General features: G+C 34.0%; 3 protein-coding genes across 6 annotated transcripts in view; 1 reads left to right on the top strand and 2 right to left on the bottom strand.

The window, feature by feature from the left end:
* The window catches only part of LOC143060246 (E3 ubiquitin-protein ligase HECTD3-like), a 74935-nt gene extending 67745 nt beyond the window's left edge, over positions 1-7190 (bottom strand). For both annotated transcript variants that reach the window (XM_076233571.1, XM_076233564.1), the window contains exons 1-5: positions 6767-7190; positions 4749-4888; positions 4036-4267; positions 3077-3195; positions 1660-1773 (exon numbers count right to left, since the gene is read on the bottom strand). In XM_076233571.1, coding sequence (XP_076089686.1) covers positions 1660-1773; positions 3077-3195; positions 4036-4267; positions 4749-4888; positions 6767-7093 — 932 coding nt within the window. In that variant the 5' untranslated portion in view covers positions 7094-7190. The remainder of the gene's footprint in view (positions 1-1659; positions 1774-3076; positions 3196-4035; positions 4268-4748; positions 4889-6766) is intronic.
* Positions 7191-12901: 5711 nt separating this feature from the next.
* LOC143060045 (dual specificity protein phosphatase 23-like) lies at positions 12902-20445 on the bottom strand. Its single transcript, XM_076233531.1, has 4 exons — positions 20406-20445; positions 16339-16513; positions 14442-14545; positions 12902-13919 (listed from the first exon to the last, which is right to left on the bottom strand). Exons 2-4 carry the CDS (start codon positions 16505-16507, stop codon positions 13719-13721), a joined length of 474 nt encoding a protein of 157 aa, XP_076089646.1. The 5' UTR covers positions 16508-16513; positions 20406-20445; the 3' UTR covers positions 12902-13718.
* LOC143060002 (uncharacterized) overlaps positions 20010-20863 on the top strand; it is a 39788-nt gene continuing 38934 nt past the window's right edge. For 2 of the 3 annotated variants that reach the window (XM_076233530.1, XM_076233526.1), the window contains exon 1: positions 20011-20165. The gene's annotated coding sequence lies outside the window, so the exon portion shown is untranslated. Of the gene's footprint in view, positions 20166-20863 lie in introns of all 3 variants that reach the window. The other variant, XM_076233529.1, reaches the window with a different exon arrangement.

Genomic DNA, 20863 nt, shown 5'->3' with positions numbered 1-20863 from the left:
ATATATATCGACCTGTATTTAAATCAAACTGGTTCTCTTCTTCTTCTTCTTCTTCTTCTTTTAGTATACAATATAGTCTGATACATGTATATATTTTAAATTGCACTATAGTTCCGTAACTTTCTATCCAGGCGTATAAGCCAACATCGACAAGTGCGTACATTTTTTAAATCAATATTTTTGGTATGTACCAGTCTGTCCTTTACTATAATTGACAAATTACATTTTCCCAAATTAACCCTCGGAAAAAATATGTATATAGATTTTTGTTTCTTCAAATCTTTTTTTTTTTGTGGTATTTTTTATATTTTCATAAATAATATTCTTTACACCAGAAATGTTATTTATAAACAAGCGTACGAGTTAAATTATTGGCATCATATCACTTTCGGACACACAAGACAGAGATGTGTATTATACACCTGATAGTTCAAAATGGAAAGTTATAAGTCTGCCGTGTACACTGATCAATACCTACAGAAGTGAAACGATGCATGAACTTGCAAGCCCGACAGGAAATCGCTTGAATACCCGGACGTGTCACCTGAGTCCTCACACCCCTCACAATACCTTTGGGAGTAATACCTTTAGCCATGCTGGTGATCAGATGAGGAAAGATCCGAATTTATTTGAATAAAGTTTATTACTTTAAAGAATTATGAACGAATTAGATTTTTGAAAACAATTTTCACGGAACACTTATTTATTATTTGAACTGTGACTCTTTAACTAATTCCAATATTAACAGTTTAAAAATAACAGATATATAATAATGGTCATTTAAAAAAAAATAAGAACATTTTCCGTATCAAGTTTATAGTTAGTCAGATAAAACAATCGTACGATTGACAAGATATCGACACGCAATTACGACTACATCGGTTACTGTAGTTTTGGTCCTTTGTGTTTTATAGACATATCGTGATTATAATCGTAGAAGATGACAAGATGGCGGAGCGTAGAAAATTGATACTCAAATTTTAAAATCGATGTTGATCTCTTATCTAGCGGAATAAAACTTTAATATCTATAAATTTGAGCCTTTTTATACAGAATGGACATAATATCAATTTTTGATTTTTTTGCGAAGTTTCCCTTTAACAGTCTTCAACAGAGGGAATGTAATAACTAGTACTGAAAACCTGTACATACCAAGTAATATTAACAGTCTTCAACAGAGGGAATGTAATAACTAGTACTGAAAACCTGTACATACCAAGTAATATTAACAGTCTTCAACAGAGGGAATGTAATAAATAGTTCTGAAAACCTGTACATACCAAGTAATATTAACAGTCTTCAACAGAGGGAATGTAATAACTAGTACTGAAAACCTGTACATACCAAGTAATATTAACAGTCTTCAACAGAGGGAATGTAATAACTAGTACTGAAAACCTGTACATACCAAGTAATATTAACAGTCTTCAACAGAGGGAATGTAATAACTAGTACTGAAAACCTGTAAATACCAAGTAATATTAACAGTATTCAACAGAGGGAATGTAATAACTAGTACTGAAAACCTGTACATACCAAGTAATATTAACAGTCTTCAACAGAGGGAATGTAATAACTAGTACTGAAAACCTGTACATACCAAGTAATATTAACATTCTTCAACAGAGGGAATAACTAGTACTGAAAACCTGTACATACCAAGTAATATTAACAGTATTCAACACAGTAAAATTATTAGGTTCTCCTCCCTCCACTACAAGTTTCCGTGGGAGATAGTTGTCATCAGAACCATCTAAGGTCACCTTCAATTCTCTGTAATACAACATAATATAATATAACTTTTGGCAATTAAATATAATGTTGATAATGTTATTAATTTATTCCTTTTATGACATATACTGTAAACCAACTTATTTTCGCGGATACTTTATTTCGCGTTTATACCCAGCTAGCCAACTTCGCGGCGATTTAATTTTGCGATTTTCTTATTTACCTAATGTAGTTTGATAGGGAAAGACGATTTAATTTCGCGTTATTTTTCTACTCGCGAAAGTCGCGAAAATAAATGGCTCGCGAAATTTAGTTGGTTTACAGTATATCCCATTTTAGTATTTGAGGAAGCCATAGATGTTCGATGGTTATAGTTCTAAATTTTTGTTGGTATTTGGATATCAAATTGAGAATGGAAATGAGAAATATGTCAAAACGTCAACGTTACCCAACTAGTGAGCAGATAACAGCCGAACAGGTCTATTACATATATCACAGTTACATATAATATGACAACCTGCATTTACTATTTCAAATGTTATCTGACATCATTCTACAAGTTATATTTGTTCTTTGTCAGGATGCCAGAGGTACTTAAGACTTTTACCAGTTATTCTTAAAATTTAATATCTGGTGACATAGATTTTATCAACTACAATATCATCATGATCATATCACTTGTAAAATTTCTTCACTAAAGTGTTTAATTCTATCATCCTATTTGTTTAACAAAAGAATCATCATAATTCCTTGATTTTTATATGTTCTCTAAAAGTTTAATTTCAAATCAAAATCTTATAAATCAATATTTTGGAGGTAGTACACCCTCTGAATTACATTCCTTTGATCCTTGCATTAACAATATGATATCTTTGTTCTCCATTATACGTCTGTTACTTAAGATATAACAGTCGTATAAGTCTTAATTTTTTAATTTTATGTTTAATTTTTTGTTTAATGTTTAAAATACTTCTGATATCTTAGTGCTGACCTTTCTTTATTTTATGTTAAGTACTTACAATATCACATAACCCTAATAAATCACTTGCTATATTCTGCTGATCTATAATTTCTCCATTAACGCCTCGATGCTTGACAGTGTAAAATCGTCAATCAATCATTCGGAGTTAGCTCCAGATTTACCTATTCGGATAAAATTGAGCTGATTCCTGTTGGTCACATCTTCAACAGGGCACCAATCAAAATACAGGATTCTTGAAGAGCTTTTATTGTGTTTTGAAATCGGGCCCTCCCAATTAGGAGAGATCAATTATGGGTAGGGACTGAATTATTCAGGTTAGATATCAAAGTGCTGACCTTCCTTTATTCAAAATCTATTACTTACGATATCACAGCACCTTTCTTCATTTTGAGTTCTATCCAGTGTCTGCCTGCACTACCATCACTTTCCCAGTATGTGTCAGGATCCCCATCAGTCAGGGGAGAGGAACCAGTAGATTCATCCTGTAATATTTTCTTAATAAAATATCATTCATGGTAGATCAATTAAACAATGCATATCTATAAATCTGAAAAGTGATCTTCTTTATTTCCCCAAGCTTTGATAAATATAATTAAGGTGTAATACCACCAAGTCATGGTACGTCACAACATCAGGTTGTATACGAAAATAGGTCGAAAAAAAATATTCCCTTGATTTGACAGTTGTAGGTAATTAATCCTATATTTTATTGCAGTAAAATATTTCTGTGTCATAAACGTATGTCTTAGGTATTTCAAAGCACCATTATTTTTTTATTTGGGATTTCTATAGAATATTTTGTAATCTTGAGGTTACATGGTGACTAAACCTTGTACACAGATAAAATAGTGGGAGAAATTTGATTAGTTAACTCAGTGATGGTTATTTTCTTATATGCAATGAAATGCTATGTGAAGTTTTTTCTATAGTACTGGACAGGATAAAGCTTTACTCATGCCAAGTATTTCTTTATTTGAAACAAAGATAAATTCTACACATGTTTTCGAAAAGTGCAAATTTAACAAAGACTAATAGGGGAAAATCAATGGTGGTATTTCACCTTAAAACTTACATTTCATAGGATATCAAAAGGTACATCTATTTACTGATTTTATCCTTTTTTCAATCAAAGTGATCATTTTGATTGGTTGACAAGGCAATGGTTACCTTTTTAAAAATACACAAACTCAGGATGATTTTTTTAAAAGTAAAAACATTAGAGGACAAAATCTTCAAAAAAAAAAACTGGTTCTAAATGACAATAGCATGCACTGACCATTAGTGTTTAGTTGGGAGGAAATTTTTGGGAGGATTTTACTCACACAGCAGGAAGAGACATCGACAGCCTCTACATAGTTTTTAATGCTTCCTAGATGATCATTTTCTGGAGGTATATGTTGTGACATTAAACGAACTAAGGCTTCTTCACATTCTATAGACCAGTTAGCAGGTACTTGTCTTAATTTATCTACAGCTTCTTCATCAGCGGCCATGATGTCTAATTTCTTTTTAGGTAGCTGAATGGCAAAGTGTTGTTCTACAACTTCTTCCCAACTGCAATTCATGAAAACATTCTTAAAATAACAAAAAAAAATCTAATTCTTTACTTACGTATACATACACAATATAAATTATAAAGTATTTGTCAGCTTCTGTTTTGTTTCCATTCAAAACGGTTAAACAACTTCAAACTCTGCAGTTAATAGTACAACTTATATAAGTGTATTTTATATGCATTGTACTTGATGTAATATTTGTCAGAATCAAATTTTCTATTCAACATTAATAGTATGTTAAACATGTTAAATATTTGAATAATTTTTCTCGTGATTCTACAAAAATGTATCGGGTACTCATAGAAGCATTTTATTAACATGCCTCAGATATTTTAATCCAGTTACTAACTGGCCCACCCTCTGTTATGCCTACATCTGCCTCTAAAAAGGTAATTTTAAACTAAAATCAGATTCCATACCATATGGACATCATGAACCAGTAAGCCAAATTTAAATTATTTAATGATATATATAGTTACTTGGAGATTGGATTTGTCCTTTTTAATGCTTTGTCTACTGGAACTAAAACAGGTGCTTCATCATTGGAACTTTTGCTGCTGAACTGTTGTATCCAAGCTTCATTATCAAATTTTTCTTCCTCATTTGATGTAACTCTAAACTGTAAAGACAAATAAACATGATTCATTGTAAGATACATGTAAACAAGTTTTTTTCCTGACAAAAATTTGAAAAAATCACTTCCAATAAATATACAGCTTACTTATCAATCAATTACAACATACATGTAGCTGTCAACTTTTGAAAATCCCCATAGCAATATGGTTATTAGTGCATGGCAAGATTTTCAAAAGTTACAATTTTTACAGCTTTTTTGTGTGCACTGTTTAAAAGAAATAGTTTCTTATATCTGTTTTTTTAATGTTAAATGTCATGAATGTATACTGATCACAAGTAAATAAATGTCAGCACTATACATGTACTTCTTTATTTTTGTATCATTCTTGTGTTTATATATTTTTCACAAAAAAGGTAGTACATGAACTTGAATACATATTTTTTTACGTGTAATTCCATGGTTGTTTGCATTTGAAATGTACCTGTTTCCTGATCATTCTGATGCCCTTATTGGGAATAAGATTGTTATAAAGACAGTTAAGGATGTACAAAACACTTCATTTAACTGTCTTTACTCTTATCACAAATATATCACACTTTGTTGGGTTTCAGAAGAGTTGCAACTCAATAAAATCAGTCCCTCCCTTAAGCATATTAAGTAGTATAGATATAACCTTTTGGTTTTAAATCAGATGTAAGCACTATTTCTGAAGTAGTGGTGTATTGTATGCTAGAGTCCCAACCAATAATCGTCATGATCGTAGTGGACTTTGAGCTGTCGTTTATTCTACTTAACTTATTGATTCATTCAGGAACTCTTTGAACAATGATGAAGTGTCATGACTCATGAGGTCGATATTAATCACATGTATAACATTTATGTGCATTTGATTTTAATAGTTCTACCCAATACCCATATCATTTTACATCCTGTGTCTAGTTCTTTGATTTCTGTGCACAAAGAAACATGTACATGTATGTGATATATGTTCAACAAACAACACTGAACAAAGGCAAACTTCATTCTGGTTTTCTGACTGTCAAAACATGAATAAGATGCAAGCAATCACCTGTAAATTTGTATCTGAATACTAACACTAACATGTATAACAAATATGCAAAATACAATTATTCAAAACATCTTGCATCATATTTTTGTATAGCCACAGAACCCTATGTTTTAAAATAGGAAAAATTCCGTAGCTCTTTGTATGCATGTACTTGTAGATTCCTCCGATATCCAAAACCCCTCGAGAGATGCGAGGGAATTCATGTACACTCCGTATCGGAATTAATGGAGATATGTCACTAGCGTATTTAAAATGCTTAATATTTACAAGGTCAATCCCCACCCTATCAACAAGGCGTGTTAGGACACCGGGCAGAGTCTGTTATTATGGTGGAGGAAGCCGAAGTACTCAGAGAAAACCACCAGGCTGCTCATCAGGAACAAACAGAAGAGATATTGATCAGCAGATTGATCTCCAGGTCAAAGTCTGGAGCAACTTTGACCAACCCAGGCCCCCATAGTAGCCATGCTACAATGTAGTTTAAACTCTGGTCTGGGTACCAGAGATGTGTGGGAGAGGGGTGAAAATCACCCCTCTGATGTACTGACATTTTTAGCATCCGGAGTGAGGAACGAACTTAGTACCTTCAGCACTGTAGCCATCAGTCTTAACCACTTGACTACGAACTCACACAATTCATGATTTTTATAGTGTAATGTAAATGAAATTATTTGAACAATGTATATTTTGAGCAATTCAATGCTCTATGCCTAGTATGGTCCGCAAATACTTGAAATAGTAAAAAATTACATAAGGACCTCAGAGTCACCATTCCGCAGCCAATTTTTGTTTTGAAACTCAAAGGCGATTTTAAAAATTCTATGTCTTTTTTTATTTAACACAAAGATTACCCTTTTTATCCTTAGCCATTTCCCTTGAGAATTGCAATATTCTTCTCCACTTGCTACCACTCGGGATTCTGTTGTACAATGCAAGTCTTTTATTTTTCTACTGTTTTTTAGGGGTTCAGGATAGACCCTTAGGGTTGTTTTACTTTGGCATTTATATTCAACTTCAGAAGGAACAAAACAAATGCATGCTGGAAACTTTTTTCGCTCTTTTAAGCATTGGATACATTCCAGAATACAACGGATTCTGGCTAATCTGCGTCTTGAACCTGATAAATTATCAACACTAGAACCTTGGGCTCCATTTTGTTTATGGTCCTTAGAATGCATTAATTGTCTGTTTGTTAATGTATTAAAATATCAAATAAACTTTAACAGCCCAAATTGTTGTTGAATCATTTCTTCGAAAAATTCCCCGGAAGTCCAAGAAGAGCATGTAATTTCAAAGTCGAAGCGGGAAAAAATCCGGAAATAATTGTAGGCTTGGACTATATTTAATATTTGCAGTGATATCATCGTATTGAAAAATAAATTCACTCAGTTTAATAATTATTGATAATTCTTTACAAAAAAATCATGATTTTTATAGTGCAATGAAATTATTTGAACAATGTATCTTTTGAGCAATTCAATGTATGCCCTTCGACAGATCTGAGACTACTATAACTCATTATAGCTAGTCTCAGGACCGTGACTAGATACTGCCTGAGAAAAAAATCAAAAATATCAATTATCACTGAAAGTACAAGAAAGAACACCCAAGTATTCCTTTGAATTTCGAAGATCAATCAAGCCCATTGAAAAGATGCCTAAACTGCATGGTTCTGAAACAGTTTTCGATATCACAAACTAGTCAAAACATTTACTAGAGTTTATCATCAGTTCAAGGACATAATTCGTAAATATAAATCAACATGGCATGCATACATCTCATACCGTTTAAGGACATTTAGAAAAAAATGAAAGACAAGAATACCTGTTGATACTGTTTATAATGCTTTTTTGTTATTTTATATTAATATGGATCTTGTCTATATACCAGCTTTGTTTTTTTTTGGAATATCTTCTAATTTTCACTTCTTCGTACTACATTTGTATAAACTTCAAGATTTACCTGTATTATTAAAACCGGTTTTTTTTTCAAATGTGATTATTTTCGAAGGATTGAATATTTCGCAGTGGTGTCTTGTCATGTCTTTGTTTGGAATTGTTGGTTTGCTTTTTGTCCTTGAGTGTTTGTCCCTAATATTTTATTAACTGTGCATTTGCATTCAGATATCGCAGATCAAATTTATTCGTTCATATAGTGTGTTAATTTACGTTTTTTGATTGAGTTAAGCCTGCCAATTGATATTTTATCGTGTGTTTTCTATGTTGTGATGTTATGCTATTGTTTCAGAAAAAGGGAGAAGGTTTGGTACCATTAAAACGTTTAATCCCGCTGCAAATATTTGCACCTGTCCTAAGTCAGGAATCTGATGTACAGTAGTTGTCGTTTGTTTATGTAATTTATACGTGTTTCTCGTTTCTCCTTTTTTTATATAGATTAGACCGTTGGCTTTCCCGTTTGAATGGTTTTACACTAGTAATTTTGGGGCACTTTATAGCTTGTTTTTCGGTGTGAGCCAAAGCTCCGTGTTGAAGGCCGAACATTGACCTATAATGGTTTACTTTTATAAATTGTTATTTGGATGGAGAGTTGTCTCATTGGCACTCACACTACATCTTCCTATATCTAAACACTATCTTAGCTCCATAGCTCAATGACGGGATATATAAGTACCGAGCTACGTCAAATGAATATAACAAAAAATAGATTAAACAGTAAAGCATAAATGTACAAAGACAAATGAAAGAACACTATAACACGATGGTGAACAACGTCAGTACTTAGAATATAACAAAAAATAGACTAAACAGTAATTTATGGAGAAGACGTTACTAAGTTGAAAAACTTGTGTCTAATACATTTGTCTTTTTTTGGAACAATAAAATATGTTTGAACTAGTACTTATAATCATTATCAATACCCCAAGACCATCATGTATTATTATTTGTCAAATTGATATGGAATATTTATCAACAAAGTCTTGGTATCTAGACAAAAGGCCGAGACGTTCTTTCACATAACCCTGGCAGGGGCGGATCCAGCCATTTAAAAAAGGGGGGGGTCCTAACCCAGGACAAAGGGGGGGGGGGGGGTTCCAATTACACATCCCCATTCAAATGCATTGATCGTCAAAAAAAAAGGGGGGGTTCCAACCCCCGGAACCCCCCCTCTGGATCCGCGCCTGCCTGGTTCATTAACTTTTTGCTCTGACAGTGGTGACGTTTTACAAAGTCTGGGGAGTAGCAACCCTTGAATACCGAATGAGTAGTTGGAAAATGTATATTTATATGCAGGTGAAGTTGGTATAATGGTGCTAAGGTGGAGGATATTTTCAAAATTAAAATCGTCACGTTTTGACATACATTCTGATACTTAGACGATCGCTTATGTCAAATTCGAGGTATAACTCTAAATATGAGACAGAGAAAGCTTTGTCTGTGGTTTCTTTAATTTCTAGTTCTGGAGGATATATTTATGGAACCCAATCAGAAAACTTTGAATTGTTAATGGAAAATACAACATCAATATATCTTAACGAAATTATCTGGCTTCTTTAATCTTCTTCTTTTGACAAGTGTCTGAAAAAATTCTGACTCATACGAAAATAAGAGGAGGTCGGCACAGTTCGTTCCTATATATATGAATGCCGACAATATTTTTGAAAAGGTCTACTTCCAAATTCAACATATTCTTATATTACAATTCATTAAACATATAAATTAATATATAAATTGATAAATGGTACCTAGTCAAAAGTAAAGTCACAAATATACTGAAATCCGAGGAAAATTCAAAACAGAAAGTCACTTATTTAATTGCAAATTTAAATCAAAACATCAAACACATCAAACGAATGGATAACAACTGTCATATTTCTGACTTTGTACAGTCATTTTCTGATTAAACCTGGTTTTATAGCTAGCTAAACCTTTCACTTGTATGACAGTCGCATACAATTCGATTAAGGAGGCTCGCGGGTACAAAATTTTCAGCAAAAAATTAAACATTTGTTTTTCCATTACAAATTTTATTTATAACACAATTAGTTATTACTTAATGATATTGAACAAAAATCAACCAATTAAATCGATTCTGTTTGCCCCCAGATGACTTTTAAAATGTTTATATCATTGAAAAAAGCTCCAAATTATCTCCCTTTAGTAATTTTTGGCATTAAAATTGAAATATCATTTTTAACAAATCGGTGACATATATTTTTATTATTGTTTTCAAATAAGCTGTACATAAACTAAATAATTGTAAAATTTAAGCGATTTCTGTAATTAGGTGATTTTTTTTATTTCGATATTACCTCTCGGTATATTGATGGGTCTTCCAAGTGCTCCACGAAACCTCTTTCTAAATTATTAACATCTATTTTATCAGCAATCAAAGACGGGCTTCAAAGTTATTGTGAAACTGCCTATTCTAGAGGTGGCGTGAATCAGATGTGGATACTTAAAAATTCCAAAGATCTTTTAGAGTACATACAATCTAACTCTCTTTCATCTTGTAACAGTATTAAAACATTTGACTTTTTTACTCTTTACACCGTGAAGTATTACATTCCAAACTAAAAGACAAATTGAAATCATAAAAAAGAATGGCCAACGTAGATACAAGTATCTTGTCTTAGGGAGAGATAAATCTTACTTTGTAAAGGATCACTCTGATTCAAACAAAAAATTCTCTGAAACTGATATTATCAAGATGCTTGATTTCTTGATTGACAACATATTTGTTACGTTGGGAGGACGTGTTTTTCAACAGACTGTCGGCATTCCAATGGGAACAAATTGTGCCTGCCCCTCTACTTGCCGACTTGTTTCTTAATTATTATGAGGCTAACTTCATGCAGGAACTTCTTAGGAAGAAATACAAGAAGTTAGCAATATCCTTTCACTCTAGATTCCGGATCCGCTATATAGATGATGTTCTTTCACTAAATAATTCAAAATTTGGTAACTTTGTGAAACGCATCTATCCCATCGAACTAGAGATAAAGGATAAGTACATATAAAGTTAAGTCGGCCTCATATCTTGACTTACATCTAGAAATTGACAATGAGGGTCGGCTGAAAACAAAACTTTACGACAAAGGAGATGATTTCAGCTTTCCAATTGGGAACTTTCCATTTCTAAGTAGCAACATTCCAGCAGCACCTGCATACGGGGTATATATCTCCCAATTGATAAGATATTCCAGTGCTTGCATTTCCTATCATGGTTTCCTTGATAGTGGGTTGCTGCTCACAAGGAAGCTATTAAAACAAGAGTTCCAAATGGTGAAGTTGAAATCATCCCTTCGTAAATTTTATGGACGCCATCACGAGTTGGTTGACCGTTATGGAATAACCGTTTCACAAATGATATCGGATAGTTTGCTTACGTTGTAACTACAATCCCCTTCCCTTTCATGAATGTGACCTACCGAATTAGACTATTTACCGGATTTGTTATCACATAAGCAACACGACGGGTGCCACATGTGGAGCAGGATCTGCTTACCCTTCCAGAGCACCTGAGATCACCCCCAGTTTTTGGTGGGGTTCGTGTTGTTTATTCTTTAGTTTTCTATGTTGTGTCATTTGTACTATTAATTGTCTGATTGTCTTTTTCATTTTTAGCCATGGCGTTGTCAGTTAATTTTAGATTTACTAGAACACACCCGCGAAATCGCGGGCATTCAGAGCGTAGTTTAAAGTATCAGTATATGTAAAGTGTTGTTGGAAGAATTTTGTTAAATACAGAATGACTGGAGAATTTCAGCAAAAGTATCATAAGTCATAGGTTATTGGGGACAGGAAAATGTTTTTTTTTACCCTCCACCTTTATTTCCAAAGTTCACAATTTTTGGTTTTCTATCAATTTCAATATGAACATACATTTAGTATGTTATGAACATTTATTTAAGTAAAGAGCCTGTAATTCAGTGGTTGTCGTTTGTTTATGTGTTACATATTTGTTTTTCGTTCATTTTTTGTACATAAATAAGGCCGCTTGTTTTCTCGTTTGCATTGTTTTACATTGTCATTTCGGGCCTTTTGAAGCTGAGTATGCGGTATGGGCTTTGCTCTTTGTTGAAGGCCGTACGGTAACCTATAATTGTTAATTTCTGTGTCATTTTGGTCTCTTGTGGAGAGTTGTCTCAACATGGCAATCATACCACATCTTCTTTTTTTTTTGTAATCAATGAATTTTGTAAAAGATTTAATGACTGGAGAATTTCAGAAAAAGTATCAAAAGTTCACATGAATAATTTTAGCGCTTATCTGTATATTATGAACATTCATTACTATATAAATAAAGCGTATTTACTTTCAAATCTAAGTTTACTAATCGATCCATGGTGATCATTGATATAGTATACAGACCCTCTCTATTTAATAAACCCTGTGACTGCCGTGGATAGTAAACTTGAAAATGATAGCAGATAAAATTCTTAAAATACACTTTATTCGTAGTATATGTATGTTCAAAGTATACAAAAAAAAAGGCAAACCGGAAGTCTAATCTGACTTAAAATTTCGTACAATGACGGGACAATACCCGGATGCCTTTTTTCTCTCGTTTTTCTCCTAAAATAACTCAATCTGAATAATCATATGAATGGATGACAAATGCGACTATGCACTGTACCTATCAGTGGCGGATCCAGGGGGGGAGGGGGGTTCCGGGGGTGCGCACCCCCCCTTTATTTTTGCCGATCAATGCATTTGTATCGGGACATATGTTTTGCACCCCCCCCCCCCCCCATTTGCCCTGGATGCCCTGGGTTAGCACCCCCCCCTTTCGAAAATTCCTGCATCCGCCCCTGCCTATAGGACACAGAGGCGTGTTGATTAATTTATTGTGGAAAGAAGAGAAGCGACACCAAAAATGAGGTCTTCTCGTTTAATAGTATAGATGAGTTTGACTGTCCCTTTGGTATCTTTCGTCCCTCTTTTTTTTCTCCTATTAGTTTAACAGAAAAAAGTACCTTTACAAAAATGTATGCTTCTTTCGAAGACAGAATGTGTGCGTAAATAAATGGTGACCCCATTTTTTTTATTTTCTTTTTCTTTTAAGTATAAGATAAAGTTCATTGATAGAAAAATATAGCGAAATCCTATATTAGAAAAAAAAATGATTTAGACCCGCGAGCCCCCTTAAATCAAGTTGACAACGACGTGAAACAAAACAAACAGACACAAAAGGTACAAATGTCAAAAATAGGGGTACAGCAGTCAACATTGTGTTAAATTGTTTATCACTACAAATAAAGAAATATGTAATAAAGAAACACAAAAAGTAAAGGCATTCAGACAAAGCACATTAGCAAAAATGAAAGACAAGAATACACAAATTTACAATAACACAATGGCGGGGCGTGTAAATTTTTTCAGAGCCACGTCATATGCAACAAAGACTACAAAAAAGGCATTTAGACATAGCACATTAGCAAAAAATGAAAGACAAGAATAGATAAATGTACCATAGCACAATAACATGATGACGGGATGTAGATATATAAGTATAAAGCCATGCACATATCACAGCAAATTTATATTTTTCACTATATTTTGACAATGAACAACTTAAGAATAAGTGTGGTCAATGTGGCACGACGACTGAAGGAAAATATAACATGTGAGATAACAATCGGGAAAATATTGCTCTTTTAAACATGTTAAAAGCATACATGATGATGACATTTGTTTTTTTATAAATATATACAAATGTTATAAGTTTTATTTTGCAAACAATATTCCCAATTATATCGTTGTTCTGCAAGTCTTTAAAATGACATTGTTTATGTGTGATATATGGCCTCCTGGGGGACCTCATTTGGTAAATAAGAATATTTTATTTATTTTGTTCTATTCTTTTTCTCTTGTCATATTGATACACTGTTTGTTCTTGTTCTATTGTTTCTATAGACCACCGGCGTAGTGATCGGATGTGTATTATGGCTTCTGCTGCTGTCATGTTATGTTTCTCTACAAAATAGCATGCTACAACTGTCCCTGTTCGACCTATACCATGCTGACAATGTATACCCACTGCCTGAAAATTATCGACATATAAAATGCATAAAATTACATATACAATGTAAAACAAATTCAGCAACGTCGAGACTTGAAAATAGTTATTATGTTAACCCCCTTTTGATCCGCCACTGATGGTCGACTGGCGGCGACCTCGTTCTAAAGGTTTTGAAAAAGAATGCTTTATTGTTTGTAATTGTTTGCACCTGTCCTAAGTCAGGAAGCTGATAGTCAGTGGTTGTCGTTTGTTCATTTTCTTCATATGTGTATCTTGTTTCTCGTTTCTTTTTATATAGATTAGACCGTTGGTTTTCATTTTAAATGGTTTTACGCTAGTAATTTTTGGGGCCACTAATAGCTTGCTGTTCGGTGTGAGACTAGGCTCTGTGTTCAAAACCGTACCTTGACCTATAATGGTTTACTTTTATAAATTGTTACTTGGATGGAGAGTTGTCTCATTGGCTCTCATACCACATCTTCCTATATCTATTTAAAATGTTATCTTCTTTATCAATTCCTGTAAAAAAAACTGTAACTATACCTTTCCATGTTCGTATGCCGTGTTGATAAAATCTATAGATTCTTTGATTTGATCTAAAGATGGTGGTTCAAATTCTTCAACTTTGCAATGAAGATGATTCATATCTGAAATAGAAACATGTGAAAAAAAATTGATTGGAAAATGGTAAGATCTGGTAAGCTTACACAATACAAAAAAAAAGTAGATTAATATCAACATTTCAGAAAGAGAACTACTGTCTATATACCTTTAAGTTCGTCAATTGTAAAATCAGTTATATACACAATCAAACAGTTACATGTATTTTTCACGGGACTTTTGTTTCACAAACAATCACATAAACCAGTAAAGTTTATGATTTGATACACTACCCTAATATAATAAATGGTTATATTCACATCAGTAAAACTTAACTATAGTAATTATGTGAACACTATTGTAAGAAGGGTGTTTTCAATATTCATACAGATAAAATATATGCATTACATTCCTTTTTATGGATTTAAAAGTGGACAAAAAAGCTTTCAACACTTTTAGTTACCAGTGAAGTTTACCCTTTAAGCTGTGATTTAACGGTGCTTTCTTTTAAGTTTTGATTGCTTTAAGTATTTCTTATAGCTGTGAGTTACTGAAGTTGTCCCTTAAAGTGATTTAACGGTGCTTTCTTTTAAGTTTTGATTTGCTTAAAGTATTTCTTTTAGCTGTGAGTTACTGATGTCTTCCATTCAAGATGTGAGTTTGTTAATACGTTTCGCATTATTCATTCTTTGAAAACTGTAAAATCCTATCGCCGTACAATTCTAAAAACAAAATCTAAAAACTTAAGAGTAACCTTTAAAATCAGTCACGGGAGGTTGTATTTGGTATGTTAGAGTTACCTTTGAAATCAGTTACGGGAGGTTGTATTTGGTATGTCAGAGTAACCTTTGAATTCAGTTACGGGAGGTTGTCTCAAGTATGTAAGAGTTTCTTTATAAATCAGTGGCCCGAGGTTGTCTGTAGTATGTTAGAGATACCTTTGAAATCAGTACCCAGGGGTTGTCTGTAGTATGTAAATAAACTCATCATAGATACCAGGACTAAATATTGTATATACGCCAGACGCGCGTTTCGTCTACAAAAGACTCATCAGTGACGCTCGAATCCAAAAAAGTTTAAAAGGCCAAATAAAGTACGAAGTTGAAGAGCATTAAGAACCAAAATACCTAAAAGTTATGTCAAATACAGCTAAGGTAATCTATGTCTGAGGTAGAAAAGCCTTATTTTTCAAAATTCAAAATTTTGTAAACAGTTAATTTATAAATATAACCATATCAATGATAATTCATGTCAGCACAAAAATAAATCTCCACCAGCAGTGGCATCGACCCAGTGGTTGTAAATAAACTCATCATAGATACCAGGACTAAATTTTGTATATATGCCAGGCGCGTGTTTCGTCTAAAAAAGACTCATCAGTGACGCTCGAATCCAAAAAAGTTAAAAAGGCCAAATAAAGTTACCTTTGGAACCAGTGACCGGAGATTGGCTGTAGTATGTAAGAGTTACCTTTGAAATCAGCGACCGTAGGTGCTCTGTAGTATGTTAGAGTTACCTTTGAAATCAGTTACCAGAGGTTGACTGTAGTATGTTAGAGTTACCTTTGAAATCAGTAACTGGAGGTTGTATGTAGTATTTTAAAGTTACCTTTGAAATCAGAGACCGCGTAGGTTGACTGTTGTATGTTAGAGATACCTTTGAAACCAGTGATCGGAGATTGTCTGTAGTATGTTAGAGTTACCTTTGAAATCAGTAACTGGAGGTTGTATGTAGTATATCAGAGTTACCTTTGAAATCAGTAACTGGAGGTTGTATGTAGTATATCAGAGTTACCTTTGAAATCAGAGACCGTAGGTTGACTGTAGTATGTTAGAGTTACCTTTGAAATCAGTTACCGGAGGTTGACTGTAGTATGTTAGAGATATAAGGTAGGTGACATTGTTGTCCAGTAAGTACTGAATGTGTTCCTTTGATCTTGGAAGACCCATGGCACACAGTTTACCATCAACAACCCATGAAAAATTCGGTGGTTCTTGTAAATAATCCATTTCACCCTGAAAAAAAAACATCAAACGATTTTATATTCTGTTCTCTATTCATTTGCCAGCACACATCTTGTGACATGAACTTAAGCTTAAATAGCTTATTCTAAAAACTTGCTGTTGTCTAAAAGTTATGCGTCTTTCTTGTCACAATTGGTAATATCTATCTTAAAATCTTATAAACCCTTTAAATATAAACAAACGTCACTTTACATATTCGATACTGAGATCGTGCCGTAATATGACACAATAGAGCAATAATTAAAGCTATAATTCTTACTGGAATTTACATGCTTCAAGCAAATAAAGCAAAATTCCACATAGAAAAGGCTCACTCAATTTGTCCCATTTGTAGGATTGAAGAAGAAAACCTTATCCACTTCATTACAAGATGTCCTGTCCTTGGAGGTATCCGCAGAAAACACTATGGAACCATCAAGCAAGAGATAGTGAACAAAATTAGAAGCATTCAGTGGAATAGCAAGTTCCGTGATAGATACATTATATGCCGTTTGAAAACAGACTGCAGGAAACTCACTGGAGAATGTCTTCCTTATCATACAGAGCTTATGAATGGCAATATAGAGTCAACATCTCGTAGAATGTGCTATGATATGCATGTGAAGCGTCTGAACGCAATGTACATAGATTAATAAAAGTGAATGTGTGTGTACCCAGTATTAATCATAGTGACTAATCAATAGCTATCGTTTATATATCATCTTTGTGCTTGGACTTTAGCATTGAATGGCTTAATCTGTGTGGCTTGGCTTGCCTGCTAGAATAACAGTAGCAAATATTAGTGGCCTGGTCTTGCTATGTTGTGCTGATTACAAAACCGTTTATATGAAAACTTTTTAGCTTTTAAAGATTTCAGTCTGAAATTTTTAGTCTGTATAATTATATAGTGACGAAAAAGTTTAAGTATGGAGACTTAAACTAAAGTGTGTATTCTTGTGTTTGTGCTTTGTTGTTTGGTGTCTACGTTTCACACGTCCACGGACGACAAATGCCAAGTATACTCTTTAATAGGGTTACCCTAAAAAATCTCTGGTAGCGTGATTAAGGGAATCCTGGTCACATAAATAAATAAATGGATCCTGGTGTAGTCTGAATATGAACGAAGTCTTGCAAGATAACATAAACACAAAGTCGATTAAAAGTTCAATACTGTATTATTCAAAATCCAAAGTACATGTAACAGTAAATACAAGTTTACAGTGGTATAATCGTTAATCTCCTACGTACGCACCTCTAGTACCAAAATCGTCTCTCGTATATCGTATCACTATCTATTTCTCTCTTTTATACTACTCTAGTAACCTGATTATAATATGGTTAAATGACTCTGAACAAAGAAATATTCCACAGGATCTATATTGCAGGAGCCCGGAGCTAAGGTCAACTGAAGCTGAGGTCAACCGAGGCACCTGTATAAACAAAGCAACGGGGCACCAGCTGATTAACATGATTGATTTGACATTTAACAAGTTCACTCTGATGAAAGGCGATAAAAATAGATTGTAAGGAATTACTTTATAACAGTTAATGCGGCTAAGTAATCTAATTATATCATGATCATAAAACCCAGTGATACATGTAATGAACGAAAAACGTTACACAGCCCCCCTCTTAGCCCTGAACTTCCACTGTTCAGTTTATGCATCTTATAAAAAAAAAAAATATATAAAAATTACTCATCTCATAGTTATATGCGAACTATTCCTGGAACACCAAAAAAAACCTGGCCTCTGGTGTACGTAAATCTGTCTCTCGAGAATCTCTACGGTCCCCTTCTCGGTTCCGGAAATTCTGGTGGACGATTTTTAAACATCAGGGATCTGCCTCTTCCACGCCATCTATCACGGTTATAAAGTCGCACTCGGAACTCTATGTACCGTTATTCCGTGGGTAATTATCAGGAACATTATTTCTGTCGACATTTTCTCTTCGTGTTCCTTCTGCTTCTGTAGTTACATCTTCATCACTATCCCAGTCTTCAACTTCAAATATCGGCCGCTGAACTGGTTTGAAATGCTGGCTAACGAAATCCTTCACTCCAATTCTTAATCATTCTTCCTGCATTGAATTATTTACCGCCTCCTGCAGGGTATTATGTCTGGTTCGCTTGACAGCAGGGCGAAAAACCTCTGATTGTCCGCACTTGTCAAGGAACGCGTTAATAGACTTCTGCTCTACAATTTCAGGATTGCCCGGATACGCTCAACGGTACAAATCCTCTATGGCTTGACCGATGTCTCTCAAAGATTCTTCCGGTTTTCTTTTTCTCAGTGTTGCCTCTGTCACATACCTTTCTTTCATCGCCGTATGTCCAAATCTTTCTTCCATCTTCCGTTTCAGATGTTCAAAATCTCTTTGAATAATTAATAGCATCCCGTATGCAAAGGTCTCAGCTTGTCCTCTTAAAGTACTTAGTAGTACCCTACGTGCCTTTTCGTTATTCCAAACATTTAGCTCGGATACATTCTCAAAGTATTGTACAAATTCATTCCAAACGTCATCGCTAACTCCGGAAAACGTTCTATTCAGGGTATTCGTTTGCTGGTCGAACATTTCTCACACGAAAACATTTGGTTTTCGGCATATCTGTAGTAAATTCATTTGCCCGATTATGAAAATCTGGCGATTGAATTTATTTTGTCGATGTGCCCATGTTTTCCGATTCGTGCCCGGATAACTCCATTTCCGTGTTCCTTTGCCTGTTAAAAACAGGGCTATTAGGACTAGGACAGCAGTAAGAGGGCATTCCATCTGAATCATAGGGCGTATCGCTTTCATCCATTGGAGCTTTGTCTATTTTCTGACCATTTAGAACGGAATTCCAAATTAATTTTAAAACAATTGTACAAATTAATAGTCCTATTATCATTAAAAGCCCAATCATACCGTATTCCTGAGATTTCTGTACAACCCGGTTGTTAGGAAAATAAATCCATGCTGATGCGACGAGGCCGCTATTGAGTGTAAGCAAAATAACCCATATTTGCCAAAATTTCTTCCAACCATTTCCTCCGTCTTTTTCATTATTGCTCATCTCCTGGATAACTCTATAATGATTTTTTCTTGGGTAACAGTGCCCGATGTTCCGGCGATACCGGACCTCTGGCATAGTCTCCGTATGAATATCACTAAGAGTACGTCCCGAGTGGCAGCACCTCTAGTACCAAAATCGTCTCTCGTATATCGTATATCGTATCACCATCTATGTCTCTCTTTTTTACTACTCTAGTAACCTGATTATAATATGGTTAAATGACTCTGAACAAGAAATATTCTACAGGAGCTAAATTACAGGAGCCCGGAAACCGGGAGCCCGTGTAACATAAGCCTCACATTTTATATTGATATTTGTGCCCGTGTATTAGTAATATAAGCCAACTATTTCTTACAATCCGTTTGGATGTGCTCCTCATTAGCAGGAGGAAGATACAGTAAAGAAAAAGATGCAATCCGAGATTACGACTTAGCTTTACCGTCATTGGTATAGTTTTTAGTTTGCTTCACATCAAACGCGGAGAAGATTGTGAATTTTGTTTTGTTTACAAATGGAAGGAAAATGTGAAATCAGTTCAAAAAGGATTTTTAATGCTAATTTCTAGAGAACTATGATATCTTTTTGGAACTTGGAATAATCAACAACAAGGTTTTTTACTATTGCATATTTTTTCAAAGATTTGTGACGTGTTGCTGTCATTTTGCTTTCCTTGATTTGAATCTCGTGCTTTGCTCAGACATGTTTTTGTTTACCTTTAACTGTTTAAAACTAGTACTAGTATAACATTTCCAAGAAAGTTAACATTCTAACAGTACTGACCCTCATCTAATATTAGGCTTAGAGTTAAATTTAAATAAAGAGTAATCATTAAAATGAAACAAATGATACCTGTTGAGCTCCAGAAGGTTTCAACAGGTCAGGAATAACCACCAATTGGTGGATTATACCTCAATTGACGTATAATCCACCAATTGACGTATAATGGTATAGACCAATTGGTGAATAATTCTTTGTTTTTCAAAAGAAATTATTCTATCAAAATGGAGCATTGTTTTCTTAAAAGAATATTATGGTATGAAAACTTGTCAAACATTCCTAGTTTAGTATAGTAACATAACATATTGCATTTGCAGTTTCTTCTATTGCTATCTTGTCAATTCTTGATTGGCAAATTTACCTGTAATCATCTGTCAATGGACATCATTACTGTTTGCAGTCATGCAATCATGAGTACAACTCCACAGGTGAATGGAGCTCTTTGTTAATACTTGACTTTCATTATTAAAAGTCAATCATGGTCAATAGTACAAATGTTTCAACAAAAGAATTGCTGCACACATGCATTC

The sequence above is a fragment of the Mytilus galloprovincialis genome, chromosome 1 (assembly GCF_965363235.1).
Source record: "Mytilus galloprovincialis chromosome 1, xbMytGall1.hap1.1, whole genome shotgun sequence".
Classification (NCBI taxonomy): domain Eukaryota; kingdom Metazoa; phylum Mollusca; class Bivalvia; order Mytilida; family Mytilidae; genus Mytilus; species Mytilus galloprovincialis.
This window is presented reverse-complemented; position numbering and strand designations above follow the sequence as displayed.

Bases quoted from the DNA above. Each gene is read 5' to 3' on its own strand.
- LOC143060045 (XM_076233531.1), bottom strand. From the start codon at position 16,507: ATGGATTATTTACAAGAACCACCGAATTTTTCATGGGTTGTTGATGGT. The intron at 14,546-16,338 runs GTAACTCTAACA...TTTCTATTTCAG, and splicing joins TCCGGTAACTGATTTCAAAG to ATATGAATCATCTTCATTGC. The intron at 13,920-14,441 runs GTATAGTTACAG...GATAATTTTCAG, and splicing joins CGGCATACGAACATGGAAAG to GCAGTGGGTATACATTGTCA.